Source organism: Cetorhinus maximus, chromosome 9 (genome assembly GCF_964194155.1).
Source record: "Cetorhinus maximus chromosome 9, sCetMax3.hap1.1, whole genome shotgun sequence".
In the NCBI taxonomy this organism is placed as follows: domain Eukaryota; kingdom Metazoa; phylum Chordata; class Chondrichthyes; order Lamniformes; family Cetorhinidae; genus Cetorhinus; species Cetorhinus maximus.
Window position 1 is genome coordinate 61297312 of NC_135887.1, and position 22829 is coordinate 61320140.

At 41.1% G+C, this 22829-nt stretch overlaps 1 protein-coding gene across 6 annotated transcripts in view; it reads right to left on the reverse strand.

Annotated features, from left to right (window-relative positions):
* Positions 1-3355: 3355 nt before the first annotated feature.
* Positions 3356-22829, reverse strand: part of nr1h3 (nuclear receptor subfamily 1, group H, member 3) — a 521793-nt gene continuing 502319 nt past the window's right edge. For 4 of the 6 annotated variants that reach the window (XM_078548804.1, XM_078548803.1, XM_078548806.1 and 1 more), the window contains 4 exons: positions 8914-9013; positions 7863-7976; positions 5732-5826; positions 3357-4226 (listed from right to left, as the gene is read on the reverse strand). In XM_078548804.1, coding sequence (XP_078404930.1) covers positions 4080-4226; positions 5732-5826; positions 7863-7976; positions 8914-9013 — 456 coding nt within the window. In that variant the 3' untranslated portion in view covers positions 3357-4079. Of the gene's footprint in view, positions 4227-5731; positions 5827-7862; positions 7977-8913; positions 9014-22829 lie in introns of all 6 variants that reach the window. The other 2 variants (XM_078548807.1, XM_078548808.1) reach the window with 2 other exon arrangements.

The window sequence follows — 22829 nt, forward strand, 5'->3', positions numbered from 1 at the left end:
ATGTTCAAGTTGAAGGGGGGAAGTATGGATCTAAGACTAATGTTTCCAACCCGAATAAAGGTAATTATAATGGCATGAAAGCAGATCTAGCTAAAGTGAATTGGGAAACTAGGTTAAAAGGTAAGGCAGTAGAGATGCAGTGGCAGATTTTTAAGGAGATATTTAACAACTCTCAGCAAAGATTTATCCCTGTGAGAAAGACTCTTTGAAAAAAATGCATCGTCCGAGGCTGATTAAGGAAGTAAAGGATAGCATCAAATTGAAATAAACACTGTTCAAATCTGAAAAGAATAGTGGTAGGTCAGAAGGTTGATCAGATTTAAGAACCAGCAAAAAATGACTAAAAATATAATAAAGAGGGAGGAAGATGAGTATGAGAGAAAGCTTAGATCTGTTTTTATATTTAATTTATATTTATAAAAACAGCTAGCAAGAGTTTCTACACATTTTTAAATAGGAAAAGAGTAACTAAAGCTAGCGTTTGTCCTCTAGAGAGTGAGCTGGGGGAATTGATAATGGAAAACAAGGAAATAGCGGAGGCGTTGAACAGGTATTTTGTGTCTGTCTTCACTGTAGAAGACTTAGAAAACTTCCCAAAGATACTTGAAAATAAAGAGGTGAACGGGAGGGAGGAACTTAAAACAATCACCATCGCTAGGGAAAAGATACTGGGAAAATGATTATACCTAAAAGCTGGCGGTCCCCAGGACCAGATGGCCTGCATCCTAGAGTCTTAAAAGAAGAGGCTGCAGTGATAGTAGATGCATTGGTTATAATCTTCCAAAATTCCTTAGACTCTGGAAGGGTCACAGTGGATTGGAAAATAGCTAATGTAACACCTTTAATCAAGAAAGGAGGGAGACAGAAAGCAGGAAATTACAGGACCATTAGCCTAACATCTGTCACAGGGAAACTGCTAGAAATCATTATTAAGGAGGTTAGAACAGGATACTTAGAATAATCATATTTTTGGGTTTGGGAAATCATGTTTAACTAATTTATTAGAGTTTTTTGAAGAAGTAACAAGGTGGATAAAGGGGAACCTGTATATGTGGTGCACTTGGATTTCCAGAAGGTGTTTGATAAGGTGCCACATCAAAGGTCACTGTACAAGATATCATGGTGTAGGGGGTAACATATTATCATGGATCAATGATTGGTTAGCTAACAGGAAGCAGAGAGTCAGGATAAATAAGTCTTTTTCGGGTTCGGAAACTGTAACTAGTGCAGTGTCATAGAGCTCAGTGCTGGGGCCCACAACCCATCTATATCAATGGTTAAGATGAGGGTATCAAATGTATAGGAGCTAAATTTGCCATGACACCAAGATAGGTTGGAAAGTAAGCTGTCAAGGGAAGGTACAGAATGGGCAGAGGGATATAGATGGAGTATAATGTGGGAAAATATGAACTTGTCCACTTTGGCAGGAAGAATGGAAAAGCAGCAAATTATTTAAAGGGAGAGAGATTGAAGAACTTGATGGTACGGCGAATCTGGGTGTCTTGGTACGTGAATCAGGAAGAGTCAGTATGCAGGTACAGCAAGTGATTAGGAAGGCAGATGGAACGTTGTTTATCGCAAGGGGAATGGAATAAAAAATTAGGAAGTTTTACTGCATCTGTACAGGGCCTTGGTGAGACCACATCTGGGGTGCTGTGTACAGTTTTGGTCTCCTTATTTGAAAAAAAATATTTAATTGCATAAGAAGCAGTTCAGAGAAAGCTCACTTGGCTTATTCCTGGGATGACGGGGTTATCTTATGAGGAAAGATTGGACAGGTTGGGCCTGTACCCATTGGAGTTTAGAAGAATGAGAGGGGATCTTATTGAAACACATAAGATCCTGAGGGGACTTGATAGGGCAGATACCAGGAGAATGTTTCAGGTTGAGGAAGAGATTAGGACTAGAGGGCACAGTTTAAAAATGAAAGGTCCACCGTTTAACATGGAGATGAGAAAAAATTTTTCTCTCAAAAGTCTGTGAAATTCTCTTCCCCAGAAAACAGTGAAGTCTGGGCCACTGAATGTATTCAAGCAGAGTTTGACAGATTTTTGACAGACAAAAGAGCCAAGGGTCATGGGGGACAAACGGCAAAGTGACGTTGAGATCACAACCAGACCAGCCATGATCTTATTGAATGGTGAAGCAGGCTTGAAGGGCCAAATGGCCTTCTCCTCCTAAGTCCTATGTTTCTATGTTCAATCTGAGACTGACTGACTGATTTCTTCTCCACCGATGCTGCTAGACCTGCTGAGTTTTTCCAGGTAATTCTGTTTTTGTTTTGGATTTCCAGCATCCGCAGTAGCTTTTAGCTTTTTGTTTTTATCACTGTCTATAGATACCAGTCTGAGACTGACTGACACTGTCAATAGGTACCAGTCTGAGACTGAGTGACACTGTCGATAGGTACCAGTCTGAGACTGACAGACACTGCCAATAGGTACCAGTCAGAGACTGAATGACACTGTCAATAGGTACCAGTCAGAGACTGACTGACACTGTCAATAGATACCAGTCTGAGACTGACTGGCACTGTTAATTGGTATCAGTCTGAGCCTGACAGACACTGTCAATAGGTACCAGTCTGAGCCTGACACACACTGTCAATAGATACCAGCCTGAGAGTGACAGGCACTGAGGCACTGTCAATGGATACCAATCTGAGACTGACTGACACTATCAATAGATACCAGTCTGAGAGTGACTGGCACTGAGGCACTGTCAATGGATACCAGTCTGAGACTGACTGACACTGAATAGATACCAGTCTGAAACTGAGACACTGTCAATGGATACCAATCTGAGACTGACTGTCCCTGAGGCACTGTCAACAGATACCAGTTTGAAACTGACTAACACTGTGAATAATTACCAGTCTGAGACTGAGACACTGTCAATGGATATCAATCTGAGACTGACTGACACTGTCAACAGACACCAGTCTGAGACTGACGGACTGGTATCTATTGACAGTGCCTGTCAGTCTCACACTGGCATCTATTGACATGCTGATCAATATCAGACTGGTATGTATGGACAGTGTCAGAGACTGTCTGACACTGTCAATAGATACCAGTCTGAGACTGACACGCACTGTCAATGGATACCAATCTGAGACTGATTGACACCGTCAATGGATACCAGTCTGAGACTGACTGACACTGTCAATAGATACCAGTCTGACAGTGACTGACACTGTCAATAGATACTAGTCTGAGTCGGAGATACTGTCAATAGATACCAGTGTGAGGCTGATAGACACTGTCAACAGACACCAGTCTGAGACTGACTGACACTGTCATTAGATACCAGTCTGAGATGGAAATACTGTCAAAAGATACCAGTGTGAGGCTGACAGACACGATCAATAGATACCAGTGTGCGACTAACTTACACTGTGAATAGATATCAGTCCAGGACTGAAACACTGTCAATAGATACCAGTCTGAGACTGAGACACTGTAAATAGATACCAGTCTGAGTAAGCTTTTAGGTTGGCTTTAGTGCATTATAATAAATCAGTGGCTTCATATAAAGCTGCGTCGAGGCCCATTCTGATTTTGGTTAGTTGACATTATGTCTCTCAGTAACAGTGGCCCGCTCTCCAGTCTGACTGTTGCTTCACTAGTGAACAAAGTGCTTTCCCTGAGCCTGCCATCCAGCTCGAAACTGGCTGTGTGACAGGGACAGGAACTGTTGATTCTCCTTTCCTGTTACAATTATCCCAGCCAGACTCCAGCCTGTACCCGGCCAGGCCTGCAGAAAGCGAGACCACTAATGACTGCAGCTTAAAGATCATACAATGAACATAAACAGAGACAGTCAGCTACCATACAGTTAGCACGTTAAAAACAAAGCATGGTAAAATTGATCTTTCCAGATTCAACATAGAAAATCCCCTTAAAATATCTCTGAACATGATGAGAGTGTTGCATTGATAATTGCAGCTGGTGGTCTTCCTAACTTCCTCTCTGAACCGTCGCTTTCCTCGGCTGCTCTCATTTCCACCGATAGAAGCTTCCCCCATTTGACGTTGTATCTGATTCATTGAGCTGGACTCTACACAGAGAACTCCAGAGTCATTCATGCATGTCCCAGATTTCTGAAAGGAGGGGCGGCAATTTTTTATCCTGCAGTCGTAGTGCAAAGACTTGCTCAGAATGGACGCTGCTCAGAGTCCGCAGACAAACCAGCTTCATCAGCATCCGAGGAAACATCAAGTGATCCTGTAACACATCGATGGGTGAGTATGTCAGTCAACTGTGAACTCACTGAAGAAGGCGGCTTAGTGTCTGGATAAGGTCCATCTGAAGGATATTGGTATCATTTATGAAATCAAATTACAAAGTGCTGGAAATACTCAGTATGTCTGGCAGTATTTGTGAAGAGAGAAACAGAGTTAACGTTTCAGGTTGTGACCTTTCATCATAACAGTTCTTACAGGTCATTGACCTGTAACGTTAACTCTTGTTTCTTTCCACACAGATGCTGCTTGACCTGCTGAGTATTTCCAGCATTTTCTGAATTGATTTCAGGTTTCCATCATTACTGTACTTTTCTTTTCTATTATTTATGAAATACTGTGGCATTCACTGGTACCAGTGGGCTGGGAGTGCACCATAGTCAAAGGGCAAGTCATCCTGGCGCAGTAGTTTTTAAAGGGGCCTTGAAGTTGCTGTGCTACTGTTGGGGAGAAATGGCAAACTAGAGACAAATGAGGACACATGCAGTGGAGATTTAGCACTGGGGGGCACTTTGCATAGAGGGGTGATTGGTCCCTTTGGGAACTGAGGCCATTCCTCAGATGAAGAGTAGCAGAACAATGTGGATATAAGTCACGGCCATTTCACACATGTATGTACCTGGGAGCAAATGGCGAAGGATTGGACTAGTCTCTGTTTGGTGGCTCAGGTAAGTTTGCATACTAAAAACAGAAAGTGCTGGAAAAACTCAGCAGATCTGGCAGCTTCTTTTCACATATTGGACTCAAAACGTTAACTCTGTTTCTCTCTGCACAGATGCTGCCCAACTTGCTGAGTTTTTCCAGCATTTTTTGTTATTATTTCAGATTTCCAGCATTTGCAGTATTTTGTTTTTATGTAAGTGTGTGTACACTTGACTTAATTTTACAAAGTGTCTCAAACAGCACTGATCAGATCTGACTGATTATTAAAGGCAATAAGACCATACTAGAGGTGATCTTTGCCATGGAGTAGAGAGTGAAAGGATGCAGTCAGTTGTGGAACCAGAAAATCAAACCCAGAGAAGCAATGGAAGTATTATCAGATGGAAGGATGAGGAAAGGAAGTAAGGGAAGGAGAAATTAAGAACAGGAATGAGGTTACCAACAATGTAAAGGTGAGTTAAGAGTTTGACAAAATGGATGAACAGGAGTGAGGTCTTTAGCAGGGAGTATATTAGGAACTGGTCTATCGAATATAGAATCTCCATTCTTATTCAGTTATATACACTGAGAAATATTGAGAATGGAGATAGGGACAACTTAGGCTGGATGGGCGTCTTCAATTCTGACACTTTCAATCGAAATTGAAATGGTTAATGATGGCCTTACTTGTACCCTAGTTCATGTGTGAGGCGAGATATGCAGGGTTAGGGGTTCACTGAGATGTTGTTGTAAACAAATGGATTCTTCAAATGAATCCTGAGGAGATTATGAAATGAAAAGGTGTGAGGTGAATGTGACAGTCCATGTACAACACCCATCACTGACGTTTGGTCTCTTTATCCGTGTATAGGAATGGAGAGCTTCAACGTAAGGCTGTTGCAGTCTTTCCACCAGCTCATGGTCTTCAACATTTGGGCGATCTGGGGAAAGAAACAATGAAATTCAATGCGCTAACCTCAGAACAGTACCACGAACAATTGTATTGGCAGATAGGATACTCAGCAACAACACTGGGGATTGGTGTGATAAGGTAAGGTGAGACATAACCATGTACACCCAGTGTACTGTGTACAATCACACAGTAATGTGTATTTTGTCCCTAAGGGTAAGAATCCTTAGTACCCTATCTCTCTCTCATCTGTCGACAGACTGTACCAAGAGGCCATTGCCAGGAGCAGTCCACCTTTGGGATTAAAAGGTTAAATCTTTGTTAGTAGGTTGTTCCTTCTCTATAAATCAACGATCTCCTTCCTGGACATTCTCCTCCCTTCCCCTTCTGAAGGCAGGAAAAAATTGACTTGCATTTCTCAAGCACCTTTCACATCTCAAAGCACTTTACAACCAATGAAGTACTTTTGAAATGTCGTCACTGTTGTAATATAGGAAACACAGTGGCCAATTTGTGCACAGCAAGCTCCCACAAACAATGTGTGAATGACAGATAATCTGTTCTAAGTGATGTTAGTTGAGGGTCACCTTCCCTGCTCTTCTTCCAAAAGTGCCATGCAACCACTGGAGGGGGCGGATATTTGGTTTAATGTCTTCAAGATGGTACCCCTGAGAATGCAGCCTCCCTCAATGCTGCACTGAAGTGTCAGCCTGGATCATGTTTCCAAATCTCTGGAGTGGGTCTTGAACTCAGAGACCAGGGCGCTGCATCTGAGCCATGGCTGACACTTAAATGAGCCAATTTCTTATAGGATTTGGTTCCACAGATTCCACACGCCTTCCTCTTGCCCAACTATGCAATTCTCTTGTGTGAGTCTGAACAAGGGAACGTTGTCAGGCTGTTAGTGCTCGAGTTCCTTACCAGGGGTCACTGGGTAGTGAGCACACAGGATCAGAAAATCCTGACTGATTCTTGCTGTGTGCAAACTGGTTGCTGCATTTGCCTGCAGAATGACTGTGACTACATTTTGAAAAATTAGTCGGACATGAAATGTGATAAGGGACAATAAAATGCCTCTAGTGTTTTAATTGCAGCACTGTTTACTTACAGTATGGTTTAAGCATTTTGATTCTAATCGTGTTCAATAACATAGGGCAAATGAGTTTGTATCCAGCATCCGCTAGTTGGGGTGCAGCATATTTTTGAATTGGTGCTTCAGTTTTATTTCCTTTTAGCTGTACACATAATCAGCTGGCAGAGATTGTTTCGGTTTCTTATACCCTAGATCTTAACACAAGGAGTACAAGAAGAGTACTCTGATTAGCAAGTATCACCTAGTTTAAACTCTGATTCAAATTTGACAGTCTGGTGAAAGTGTGCGAGATACATAGTTGAATTCCTTTCCTCTTGTTTGAATGTCAAAGATGGAAAGTGTACCTCAGACAACCTCGCTCTAGTTCTAATTTCTGAAGCCACAGAGCGGTCAGAGTATGTCGATCTGCAGACACACAACAGGGTGAACTTTCAACTTGCCACCCAGGTGTAAAACTGGTGTCACAAATTGTTCTGTTTTCATAGAAACCACCTGAATTTAATTTTCACCGATTTCAATGGATAAATTAAGCTACAGGTGCTGACTCAGACCTAGTATTCTCACAAGGATTAGTGTAAGATTGGACTCTGTGCATTTTTGCACCTCAGTGACATTTAGCCAAACTAATATAATCTGCTGCACTATCTCATGTTTTATCTGTCACTTTCCATAGTTTGTAGTTCACACCACAATCTGTTAGTGTTCAGTCATACACTTTTTGGAGTGTAGGAGGCCTTGAGAGTACATGGGGTGCTGCGCATGAGAAAAACATGGGTTAAAGATCCAAACAGTAACAGAGGGATCTACTCTGGTCAATCTTTAGTCTTGCAGAATTGGCATTGGCCCAGCACTGAGAAGTCAACAGGAAAGATGAATTCATTTCAGAATTGTAGAGCTACTTAAAGTCCAGTGTAGAAGGCAGGGAATCAATGTGAAGTGTTTCTTTAATTGATCAGACGAACAAGACCCCATACCCGCTGAGAAGAGATTGATGGCGATTAGTAGAGCGTATTCTGCGTCATCCAAGTGGAGATCATTCATGCCCTTTGAAAACTCAAAGATGGGATTTATAAACTCAAACTGTAGACCTGAGCGAGACAAGAGAAAATAGAAAATCAATTACACAGTATTCGAATAGGATCCTAGTTTACTATATATCCAACCATTACACACAATATTCGAATACGATCCCAGTTTACTATATAACCAACCATTACACACAGTATTCAAATAGGATCCCAGTTTAGTAAATATCCAACCATTACACACACTATTCGAATAGGATCCCAGTTTAGTAAATATCCAACCATTACACACAGTATTTGAATAGAATCCCAGTATACTAAATATCCAACCATTACACACACTATTCGAATAGGATCCCAGTTTACTATATAACCAACCATTACACACAGTATTCGAATAGGATCCCAGTTTACTAAATATCCAACCATTACACACAATATTCGAATGAGATCCCAGTTTACTAAATATCCAACCATTACACACAATATTCAAATAGGATCCCTGTTTACTGTACAACCAACCATTGATGCAGTCCCATTATTCACTGTTATTTAGAAAGAACAAGTCTATTCTCCTGCAGCTTTTTATTCAGTGAGAGTCCTTTTAACTCAGCACTTGGTCAGGCTTCCAGTGAAGCACTTCTTGTTTCGCTACAGACCTGATTTACATTGCATTGTTAATTACAAACTCCAAAACACTTGTCACATTTTGAATGATGCACCTCATTTCTTTAATTGAGTGAAGCAGCACAGAAAGGAGTTGTCCAATTAGACCCAATCCACTGCTTACTCCCCATGTCGCTGCAATTCTTCCTTTCAAAAATGTAGACAATTGCCGTTTGAAAGTTAGTATTGAGTCTATTTTAATACCCATTCATGACGTGTGTAACAGATCATAATCACTTGCTGACATTACATAGGAGACTTCTCCAGTCACCCCAACAATCATACAACATTACAAAACTATAATGAGAGAAGGATCAGAAGAAATGTCACACACCCGCCCCGGCAAAGTCATCTCTGTTGTAACTGAAATCTTGCAGAAAGGTGATGCCCTGGATTTGTGGATCATACCTTCGTGAGGTTTCCAGCAGCATGATCTTAACAAGAACAGAAAAATGAAATCACAAAATTAATTCAAAGGTAAGGAACATGACATTATCTTAGAACATGAATGACGAGGCTGTGATCAACTCAGTATTAGAAAGGTAACGCAATGTCATCATTGGGTGGCAAATCCAGCCTTAAACACAGGTCAACATGTCAGGATTCAGTGACAAACCCAGTGTAAAACACAGGACAATGCATCAGGATTCAGTGACAATACCGGTGTTAAACACAGGACAATGCATCAGGATTAAGTGAAAACCCCTATGTGAAACACAGGACAATGCATCAGGATTCAGTGACAATCCCAGTATTAAACACAGGGCAATGCGTCAGGATTCAGTGACAATACCAATGTTAAACACAGGACAATGCTTCAGGATTTTGTGACAACCCCAAAGTGAAGCAAAGGACAATGCATCAGGATTCAGTGATAATCCCAAAGTTAAACACAGGACAATGCGTCAGAATTCAGTGACAATACCAATGTTAAACACAGGACAATGCAGCAGGATTCAGTGACAATCCCAGCGTTAAACACAGGACAATGCATCAGGATTCAGTGACAATCCCAGTGTTAAACATCGGACAATGCGTCAGGATTTAGTGATGATACCAATATGAAAGACAGGACAATGCGTCAGGATTAAGTGACAATCCCGGTGTTAAACATGGGACAATACATCAGGGTCCAATGATAATCATAGAGGTAAACACAGGACAATGAATCATGATTCAGTGACACTCTGAGTGGTAAACACAAGACAATGCATCAGGATTCAGTGACAATCACAACGTATAAGAAAGGACAATGCACCAAGGTTCAGTGACAATCCCCATGTTAAACATGGGACAATGCATCAAGGTTCAGTGACAATCCCAGCGTCAAAGACAAGACATTGTGTCAGGATTCAATGACAATCCCTGTGTTAAACACAGGACAATGCATCAGGATTCAGTGACAATCCCAGCGAATCCTGATGAATTCTCCCGTGATTTACATTTGGGTTGTCATCGAATCCTGAAACATTGTCCTGTGTTTGTCACTGGGATTGTCACTGAATCCAGGCGCATTGTCCTGTCTTTTAACGCTGGGATTATCACTGAATCCTGAAAATCCGAGTGCTAAACACAGTACAATGCGTAAGGATTCTGTGACAATCTCAATGTTGAATACAGGACAATGCATCAGGATTCAGTGGCAATCCCAGAGGTAAACACTGGAAAATGCATCAGGATTCAAGGGCAGTCCGAATGTAAAACACAGGACAATTCACCAGGATTCAATGACGTCCCATTCTTAAACACAGAACAATGAGTCAGGATTCAGTGACAATCCCAGTGTTAAACACTGGACAATGGATGAGGAGTCAGTGGTCATCTCAGTGGAAAACAGAGGAAAATGCATCAGAATTCAGTGGCAATCGCAGAGGAAAAGATGGTAATTGCGTCAGGATTCAATAACAATCCCACAATTAAACAAAGGGCAATGAGTCAGGATTCAGTGACAATCCCAGTGTTAAACACAGGACAATGCATCAGGATTCAGCGACAATCCCAGCGTCAAAGACAGTACAATATGTCAGGATTCAGTGACAATCCCAGTGTTAAACACAGGACAATGCATCAGATTTCAGTGATAATTCCAGTGTTAAACACAGGACAAAGCATCAGGATTCAATGACAATACCAATGTTAAACACAGGACAATGCATCAGGATTCAGTGACAATCCTAGTGGTAAACACAGGACAATGCATCAGGACTCGGTGATAATACCAGTGTTAAACACAGGACAATGCGCCAGAATTTAGGGACAATAACAATGTTAAACATACGACAATACATCAGGATTCAGTGACAATCCCAGTGGTAAACACATGACAATGCATCACGATTCAGTGATAATCCCAGTGTTAAACACAGGACAATGCGTCAGGATTCAGTGTCAATACCAATGTTAAACACAGGACAATGCATCAGGGTTCAGTGACAATCCCAGTGTTAAACACAGGATAATGAGTCACGATTCAGTGACAATCCCAGAAGTAAACTCAGGACAATGAATCACAATTGAGCAACAATCCCAGTGTTTAACACAGGAAAATGTGTCAGGATTCGGTGACAATTCCAGTGTTAAACACAGGACAATGCGTCAGGATTCAGTGACAATACCAATGTTATACAGAGGACAATGCATCAGGATTCAGTGACAAACCCAGTGTTAAACACAGGACAATGCGTCAGGATTCAGTGACAATACCAATGTTAAACATAGGTCAATGCATCAAGATTCAGTGAAATTCCCAGTGTTAAACACAGGACAATGCATCAGGATTCAGTGACAATCCCAGTGTTAAACAAAGGACAATGCGTCAGGATTCAGTGACAATACCAATGTTAAACACAGAACAATGCATCAGGATTCAGTGACAATCCCAGTGTTAAACACTGGACAATGGATCAGGATTCAGTGGTCATCCCAGTGGAAAACAGAGGAAAATGCATCAGAATTCAGTGGCAATCGCAGAGGAAAAAATGGGAATTGCGTCAGGATTCAATAACAATCCCAGCGTTAAACAAAGGGCAATGAGTCAGGATTCAGTGACAATCCCAGTGTTAAACACAGGACAATGCATCAGGATTCAGCGACAATCCCAGCGTCAAAGACAGTACAATATGTCAGGATTCAGTGACAATCCCAGTGTTAAACACAGGACAATGCCTCAGATTTCAGTGATAATCCCAGTGTTAAACACAGGACAAAGCATCAGGATTCAATGACAATACCAATGTTAAACACAGGACAATGCATCAGGATTCAGTGACAATCCCAGTATTAAACACAGGACAATGCGTCAGGATTAGGGACAATAACAATGTTAAACACAGGAGAATACATCAGGATTCAGTGACAATCCCAGTGGTAAACACATGACAGTGCATCACGATTCAGTGATAATCCCAGTGTTAAACACAGGACAATGCGTCAGGATTTAGTGACAATACCAATGTTAAACACAGGACAATGCATCAGGGTTCAGTGACAATACCAATATTAAACATAGGACAATGCATCAGGATTCAGTGACAATCCCAGTGTTAAATACAGGACAATGCATCACGATTCAGTGATAATCCCAGTGTTAAACACAGGACAATGTATCAGGATTTAGTGACAATACCAATGTTAAACACAGGACAATGCATCAGGATTCAGTGACAATCCCAATGTTAAATACAGGATAATGAGTCACGATTCAGTGACAATCTCAGAAGTAAACTCAGGACAATGAATCACAATTGAGCAACAATCCCAGTGTTTAACACAGGAAAATGTGTCAGGATTCAGTGGCAATCCCAGTGTTAAACTCAGGACAATGCGTCAGGATTCAGTGACAATAACGATGTTAAACACAGGACAATGCATCAGGATTCAGTGACAATCCCAGTGTTAAACACAGGACAAAGCATCAGGATTCAATGACAATACCAATGTTAAACACAGGACAATGCATCACGATTCAGTGATAATCCCAGTGTTAAACACAGGACAATGTATCAGGATTTAGTGACAATACCAATGTTAAACACAGGACAATGCATCAGGATTCAGTGACAATCCCAGTGTTAAATACAGGATAATGAGTCACGATTCAGTGACAATCTCAGAAGTAAACTCAGGACAATGAATCACAATTGAGCAACAATCCCAGTGTTTAACACAGGAAAATGTGTCAGGATTCAGTGACAATCCCTGTGTTAAACACAGGACAATGCGTCAGGATTCAGTGACAATACCAATGTTATACAGAGGACAATGCATCAAGATTCAGTGAAAATCCCAGTGTTAAACAAAGGACAATGCATCAGGATTCAGTGACAATACCAATGTTAAACACAGGACAATGCACCAGGATTCAGTGACAATCCCAGTGTTAAACACAGGACAATGCTTCAGGATATTGTGACAACCCCAGAGTGAACCAATGGACAATGCATCAGGATTCAGTGATAATCCCAAAGTTAAACACAGGACAATGCGTCAGAATTCAGTGTCAATACCAATGTTAAACATAGGACAATGCAGCACGATTCAGTGACAATCCCTGCGAATCCTGATGCATTGTCCTGTGATTTACATTTGGATTATCACCGAATCCTAATACATTGTCCTGTGTTTATCATGCGAATTGTCACTGAATCCTGATGCATTGTGCTGTCTTTTAAAGCTGGGATTGTCACTGAATCATGACAATCCCAGCGTTAAACATGGTACAATGCGTAAGGATTCTGTGACAAACTCAATGTTGAATACAGGACAATACATCAGGATTCAGTGACAGTCCCAAAGTAAATCACCGGACAATGCATCAGGATTCAATGATGATCCCCGTGTTAGACCCAGGACAATGCGTCAGAATTCATTTTTAGTTAGCTCTGTTGAAGGGTCATGAGGACCAGAAACATCAACTTTGCTCTTCTCCGCCGATGCTGCCAGACCTGCTGAGTTTTCCCACGTATTTCTGTTTTTGTTTCACTGACAGTCCCAGTGTAAATCACAGGACAATGCATCAGCAATCAATGACAATCCCTGTGTTAAACAGAGGACAATGCGTAAGGATTCAGTGACAATCTCAATGTTGAATACAAGTCAATGCATCAGGATTCAGTGGCAATCCCAGAGGTAAACATTGGAAAATGCATCAGGATTCAAGGGCAGTCCGAATGTAAAACACAGGACAATTCAGGATTCAGTGACATCCCAGTCTTAAACACAGAACAATGCATCAGGATTCAGTGATAATCCCAGTGTTAAACAGAGGACAATGCATCAGGGTTTAGTGACAATACCAATGTTAAACACAGGACAATGCATCAGGATTCAGGGACAATCCCAGGGTTAAACACAGGAAAATGCATCAGGATTCAGTAATAATCCCAGTGTTAAATACAGGACAATGCGTGAGGATTTAGTGACAATACCAATGTTAAACACAGGACAATGCAGCAGGATTCAGTGACGATCCCAGTTCTAAACACAGGACAATGCATCAGGATTCAGTGACAATCCCAGTGTTAAACATAGGACAATGCGTCAGGATTTAGTGATGATACCAATATTAAAGACTGGACAATGCGTCAGGATTCAGTGACAATGCCAGTGTTAAACATGGGACAATACATCAGTGTTCAATGACAATCCTAGAGGTAAACACAGGATAATGAATCACGATTCAGTGACACACTCAGTGGTAAACACAAGACAATGCATCAGGATTCAGTGACAATCACAACGTAAAAGAAAGGACAATGCACCAAGGTTCAGTGACAATCCCCATGTTAAACATGCGACAATGCATCAGGGTTCAGTGACAACACCAATGTTAAACACAGGACAATGCATCAGGATTCAGTGACAATCCCAGTGTTGAAAACAAGGCAATGCATCAGGATTCAGTGAGAATCCGAGCGTCAAAGACAGGACAATGCGTCAGGATTTAGTGACAATACCAATGTTAAACACAGGACAATGCATCAGGGTTCAGTGACAATACCAATATTAAACATAGGACAATGCATCAGGATTCAGTGACAATCCCAGTGTTGAAAACAAGGCAATGCATCAGGATTCAGTGAGAATCCGAGCGTCAAAGACAGGACAATGCGTCAGGATTTAGTGACAATACCAATGTTAAACACAGGACAATGCATCAGGATTTAGCGACAATCCCAGCGTCAAAGACTGGACAATGTGTCAGGATTCAATGACAATCCCAGTGTTAAACACAGGACAATGTGTCAGCATTCAATGACAATCCCTGTGTTAAACACAGGACGATGAGTCAGGATTCAGTGATGATACCAATATTAAAGACAGGACAATGCATCAGAATTCAGTGACAATCCCAGTGTTAAACATGGGACAATACATCAGTGTTCAATGACAATCGAAGAGGTAAACACAGGACAAAGAATCACGATTCAGTGACACTCTCAGTGGTAAACACAAGACAATGCATCAGGATTCAGTGACAAACACAACGTAAATGAAAGGACAATGCACCAAGGTTCAGTGACAATCCCAGCGTCAAAGACAGCACATTGTGCCAGGATTCAATAACAATCCCAGTGTTAAACACAGGACAATGCATCAGGCTTCAGTGACAATCCCAGCGAATCCTGATGAATTGTCTTGTAATTTACATTTGGGTTGTCACCGAATCCTGACACATTGTCGTGTGTTTATCACTGGGATTGTCACAGAATCCAGGCACATTGTCCTGTCTTTTAACGCGGTGATTATCACTAAATCCTGACAATCCCAGTGTTAAACAAAGTACAATGTGTAAGGATTCTGTGACAATCTCAATGTTGAATACAGGACAATGCATCAGGATTCAGTGGCAATCCCAGAGGTAAACACTGGAAAATGCATCAGAATTCAAGTGGAGTCCGAAAGTAAAACACAGGACAATTCAACAAGATTCAATGACATCCCATTCTTAAATACAGAACAATGAGTCAGGATTCAGTGACAATCCAAGTGAAAAACACTGGACAATGGATCAGGATTCAGTAGTCATTCCAGTGGAAAACAGAGGAAAATGGATCAGAATTCAGTGCCAATCACAGAGGTAAAGATGGGAATTGTGTCAGTATTCAATAACAATCCCACCGTTAAACAAAGGGCAATGAGTCAGGATTCAGTGACAATCCCAGTGTTAAACACAGGACAATGCGTCAAGATTTAGTTACAATACCAATGTTAAACACGGGGCAATGCATCAGGGTTCAGTGACAATACCAATGTTAAACACAGGACAAAGCATCAGGATTCAATGACAATCCTGGTGGTAAACACAGGACAATGCGTCAGGATTTAGTGACAATACCAGTGTTAAACACAGGACAATGCATCAGGATTCAGCGACAATCCCAGCGTCAAAGACAGGACAATGTGTTAGGATTCAGTGACAATCCCAGTGTTAAACATAGGACAACGTATCAGAATGCAAGTGATAATCCCAGTGTTAAACACAGGACAATGCATCAGGATTCAGTGACAATCCCTGTGTTAAACACAGAACAATGCGTGAGGATTCAGTGACAAACCCAGTGTTAAACACAGGACAATGCGTCAGGATTCAGTGACAATACCAATGTTAAACATAGGTCAATGCATCAAGATTCAGTGAAAATCCTAGTGTTAAACAAAGGACAATGCATCAGGATTCAGTGACAATCCTAGTGTCAAACACAGGACAATGCGTCAAGATATAGTTACAATACCAATGTTAAACACAGGGCAATGCATCAAGGTTCAGTGACAATACCAATGTTAAACACAGGACAATGCTTCAGGATATTGTGACAACCCCAGAGCGAAGCAAAGAACAATGCATCTGGATTCTATGATAATCCCAAAGTTAAACACAGGACAATTCGTCAGAATTCAGTGTGAATACCAATGTTAAACACCGGGCAATGCGTAAGGATTCAGTGACAATTCCAGTGTTAAACATGGGACAATAAATCAGGGTTCGATGACAATCCTAGAGGTAAACACAGGACAATGAATCACGATTCAGTGACAATACCAATGTGAAAAACAGGACAATGTGTCAGGATTCAGAGACAATCCCAGCGAATCCTGATGCATTGTCCTGTGATTTACATTTGGATTTTCACCGAATCCTGACACATTGTCCTGTGTTTATTACGGGAATTGTCACTGAATCCTGATGCATTGTGCTGTCTTTTAAAGCTGGGATTGTCACTGAATCCTGACAATCCCAGTGTTAAACACGGTACAATGCGTAAGGATTCTTTGACAATCTCAAAGTTGAATACAGGACAATGCATCAGGATTCAGTGACAGTCCCAAAGTAAATCACCGGACAATGCATCAGGATTCAATGATGATCCCCGTATTAAAGACAGGACAATGCGTCAGGATTCATTTTTACTTAGTTCTGTTGAAGGGTCATGAGGACTGGAAACGTCAAATTTGTTCTTCTCCGCCGATGTTGCCAGACCTGCTGAGTTTTCCCAGGTATTTCTGTTTTGGTTTCACTGACAGTCCCAGTGTAAATCACAGGACAATGCATCAGCATTCAGTGGCAAGCTCAGAGGAAAACACTGGAAAATGCATCAGGATTCATGGGCAGTCTGAATGTAAAAGACAGGACAATTCACCAGGATTCAGTGACAATCCCCGTGTTAAACACACGATGATGCATTAGGATTTGGTGTCAGTCCCAATATAAATCACAGGACAATGCATTAGGATTCAGTAACAATCCCAGTGTTAAACACAGGACAATGCACCAGGATTCAGTGATAATCCCAAAGTTAAACACAGGACAATGCGTCAGAATTCAGTGACAATACCAATGTTAAACACATGACAATGCAGCAGGATTCAGTGACAATCCCAGTGTTAAACACAGGACAATGCATCAGGATTCAGTGACAATCCCAGTGTTAAACATAGGACAATGCGTCAGGATTTAGTGATGATACCAATGTTAAAGACAGGACAATGCGCCAGGATTCAGTGACAATCCCAGTGTTAAACATGGGACAATACATCAGTGTTCAATGACAATCCTAGAGGTAAACACAGGACAATGAATCACGATTCAGTGACACACTCGGTGGTAAACACAAGACGATGCATCAGGATTCAGTGACAATCACAACGTAAATGGACAATGCACCAAGGTTCAGTGACAATCCCCGTGTTAAACGTGCGACAATGCATCAGGGTTCAGTGACAATCCCAGCGTCAAAGACAGGACATTGTGTCAGGATTCAATGACAATCCCAGTGTTAAACACAGAACAATGCATCAGGATTCAGTGACAATCCCAGCGAATCCTGATGAATTGTCCTGTGATTTACATTTGGGTTATCACTGAATCCTGACACATTGTCGTGTGTTTATCACTGGGATTGTCACAGAATCCAGGCACATTGTCCTGTCTTTTAACGCTGTGATTGTCACTAAATCCTGACAATCCCAGTGTAAAACACAATACAATGTGTAAGGATTCTGTGACAATCTCAATGTTGAATACAGGACAATGCATCAGGATTCAGTGGCAATCCCAGAGGTAAACACTGGAAAATGCATCAGAATTCAAGTGGAGTCCGAAAGTAAAACACAGGACAATTCAACAAGATTCAATGACATCCCATTCTTAAATACAGAACAATGAGTCAGGATTCAGTGACAATCCAAGTGTTAAACAGTGGACAATGGATCAGGATTCAGTGGTCATTCCAGTGGAAAACAGAAGGAAAATGGATCAGAATTCAGTGGCAATCGCAGAGGTAAAGATGGGAATTGTGTCAGTATTCAATAACAAAACCACCGTTAAACAAAGGGCAATGAGTCAGGATTCAGTGACAATCCCTGTGTTAAACACAGAACAATGCGTCAGGATTCAGTGACAATACCAATGTTATACAGAGGACAATGCATCAGGATTCAGTGACAAACCCAGTGTTAAACACAGGACAATGCGTCAGGATTCAGTGACAATACCAATGTTAAACATAGGTCAATGCATCAAGATTCAGTGAAAATCCTAGTGTTAAACACAGGACAATGCATCAGGATTCAGTGACAATCCCAGTGTTAAACACAGGACAATGCATCAAGATATAGTTACAATACCAATGTTAAACACAGGGCAATGCATCAGGGTTCAGTGACAATACCAATGTTAAACACAGGACAATGCATCAGGATTCAGTGACAATCCCAGTGTTAAACACAGGATAATGAGTCACGATTCAGTGACAATCCCAGAAGTAAACTCAGGACAATAAATCACAATTGAGCAACAATCGCAGTGTTTAACACAGGAAAATGTGGCAGGATTCAGTGACAATCCCTGTGTTAAACACAGAACAATGCGTCAGGATTCAGTGACAATACCAATGTTATACAGAGGACAATGAATCAGGATTCAGTGACAAACCCAGTGTTAAACACAGGACAATGCGTCAGGATTCAGTGACAATACCAATGTTAAACACAGGACAATGCATCAGGATTCAGTGGCAATCCCAGAGGTAAACACTGGAAAATGCATCAGAATTCAAGGGGAGTCCGAAAGTAAAACATAGGACAATTCACCAAGATTCAATGACATCCCATTCTTAAATACAGAACAATGAGTCAGGATTCAGTGACAATCCAAGTGTTAAACACTGGACAATGGATCAGGATTCAGTGGTCATTCCAGTAGAAAACAGAGGAAAGTGGATCAGAATTAAGTGGCAATCGCAAAGGAAAAAATGGGAACTGCGTCAGGATTCAGTGACAATCCCACTGTTAAACATAGGACAATGCATCGGAATTCAAGTGATAATCCCAGTGTTAAACACAGGATAAAACATCAGGATTCAATGTCAATACCAATGTTAAACACAGGACAATGCATCAGGATTCAGTGACAATCCCAGTGTTAAACACAGGATAATGAGTCACGATTCAGTGACAATCCCAGAAGTAAACTCAGGACAATGAATCACAATTGAGCAACAATCGCAGTGTTTATCACAGGAAAATGTGTCAGGATTCAGTGACAATCCCTGTGTTAAACACAGAACAATGCGTCAGGATTCAGTGACAATACCAATGTTATACAGAGGACAATGCATTAGGATTCAGTGACAAACCCAGTGTTAAACACAGGACAATGCGTCAGGATTCAGTGACAATACCAATGTTAAACATAGGTCAATGCATCAAGATTCAGTGAAAATCCCAGTGTTAAACACAGGACAATGCATCAGGATTCAGTGACAATCCCAGTGTTAAACAAAGGACAATGTGTCAGGATTCAGTGACAATACCAATGTTAAACACAGGACAATGCGTCAGGATTCAGTGACAATCCCAGTGTTAAACACAGCATAACGAGTCACGATTCAGTGATAATCCCAGTGTTAATCACAGGACAAAGCATCTGGATTCAATGACAATCCTGGTGGTAAACACAGGACAATGCATCAGGATTCAGTGATAATCCCAGTGTTAAACACAGGACAAAGCATCAGGATTCAATGACAATACCAATGTTAAACACAGGACAATGCATCAGGATTCAGTGACAATACCAATGTTATACAGAGGACAATGCATCAGGATTCAGTGACAATCCCTGTGTTAAACACAGAACAATGCGTCAGGATTCAGTGACAATACCAATGTTATACAGAGGACAATGCATCAGGATTCAGTGACAAACCCAGCGTTAAACACAGGACAATGCGTCAGGATTCAGTGACAATACCAATGTTAAACATAGGTCAATGCATCAAGATTCAGTGACAATCCCAGTGTCAAACACAGGACAATGCGTCAAGATATAGTTACAATACCAATGTTAAACACAGGGCAATGCATCAGGGTTCAGTGACAATACCAATGTTAAACACAGGACAATGCATCAGGATTCAGTGACAATCCCAGAAGTAAACTCAGGACAATGAATCACAATTGAGCAACAATCGCAGTGTTTAACACAGGAAAATGTGTCAGGATTCAGTGACAATCCCTGTGTTAAACACAGAACAATGCGTCAGGATTCAGTGACAATACCAATGTTAAACAGAGGACAATGCATCAGGATTCAGTGGCAAACCCAATATTAAACACAGGACAATGCGTCAGGATTCAGTGACAATACCAATGTTAAACATAGGTCAATGCATCAAGATTCAGTGAAAATCCAAGTGTTAAACACAGGACAATGCATCAGGATTCAGTGACAATACCATTGTTAAACACAGGACAATGCATCAGGATTCAGTGGCAAACCCAATATTAAACACAGGACAATGCGTCAGGATTCAGTGACAATCCCAGTGTTAAACACTGGACAATGCGTCAAGATATAGTTACAATACCAATGTTAAACACAGGGCAATGCATCAGGGTTCAGTGACAATACCAATGTTAAACACAGGACAATGCATCAGGATTCAGTGACAATCCCAGTGTTAAACACAGGATAATGAGTCACGATTCAGTGACAATCCCAGAAGTAAACTCAGGACAATAAATCACAATTGAGCAACAATCGCAGTGTTTAACACAGGAAAATGTGGCAGGATTCAGTGACAATCCCTGTGTTAAACACAGAACAATGCGTCAGGATTCAGTGACAATACCAATGTTATACAGAGGACAATGAATCAGGATTCAGTGACAAACCCAGTGTTAAACACAGGACAATGCATCAGGATTCAGTGACAATACCAATGTTAAACACAGGACAATACATCAGGATTCAGTGGCAATCCCAGAGGTAAACACTGGAAAATGCATCAGAATTCAAGGGGAGTCCGAAAGTAAAACATAGGACAATTCACCAAGATTCAATGACATCCCATTCTTAAATACAGAACAATGAGTCAGGATTCAGTGACAATCCAAGTGTTAAACACTGGACAATGGATCAGGATTCAGTGGTCATTCCAGTAGAAAACAGAGGAAAATGGATCAGAATTAAGTGGCAATCGCAAAGGAAAAAATGGGAACTGCGTCAGGATTCAGTGACAATCCCACTGTTAAACATAGGACAATGCATCGGAATTCAAGTGATAATCCCAGTGTTAAACACAGGATAAAGCATCAGGATTCAATGTCAATACCAATGTTAAACACAGGACAATGCATCAGGATTCAGTGACAATCCCAGTGTTAAACACAGGATAATGAGTCACGATTCAGTGACAATCCCAGAAGTAAACTCAGGACAATGAATCACAATTGAGCAACAATCGCAGTGTTTATCACAGGAAAACGTGTCAGGATTCAGTGACAATCCCTGTGTTAAACACAGAACAATGCGTCAGGATTCAGTGACAATACCAATGTTATACAGAGGACAATGCATTAGGATTCAGTGACAAACCCAGTGTTAAACACAGGACAATGCGTCAGGATTCAGTGACAATACCAATGTTAAACATAGGTCAATGCATCAAGATTCAGTGAAAATCCCAGTGTTAAACACAGGACAATGCATCAGGATTCAGTGACAATCCCAGTGTTAAACAAAGGACAATGCGTCAGGATTCAGTGACAATACCAATGTTAAACACAGGACAATGCGTCAGGATTCAGTGACAATCCCAGTGTTAAACACAGCATAACGAGTCACGATTCAGTGATAATCCCAGTGTTAATCACAGGACAAAGCATCTGGATTCAATGACAATCCTGGTGGTAAACACAGGACAATGCATCAGGATTCAGTGATAATCCCAGTGTTAAACACAGGACAAAGCATCAGGATTCAATGACAATACCAATGTTAAACACAGGACAATGCATCAGGATTCAGTGACAATACCAATGTTATACAGAGGACAATGCATCAGGATTCAGTGACAATCCCTGTGTTAAACACAGAACAATGCGTCAGGATTCAGTGACAATACCAATGTTATACAGAGGACAATGCATCAGGATTCAGTGACAAACCCAGCGTTAAACACAGGACAATGCGTCAGGATTCAGTGACAATACCAATGTTAAACATAGGTCAATGCATCAAGATTCAGTGACAATCCCAGTGTTAAACACAGGACAATGCGTCAAGATATAGTTACAATACCAATGTTAAACACAGGGCAATGCATCAGGGTTCAGTGACAATACCAATGTTAAACACAGGACAATGCATCAGGATTCAGTGACAATCCCAGAAGTAAACTCAGGACAATGAATCACAATTGAGCAACAATCGCAGTGTTTAACACAGGAAAATGTGTCAGGATTCAG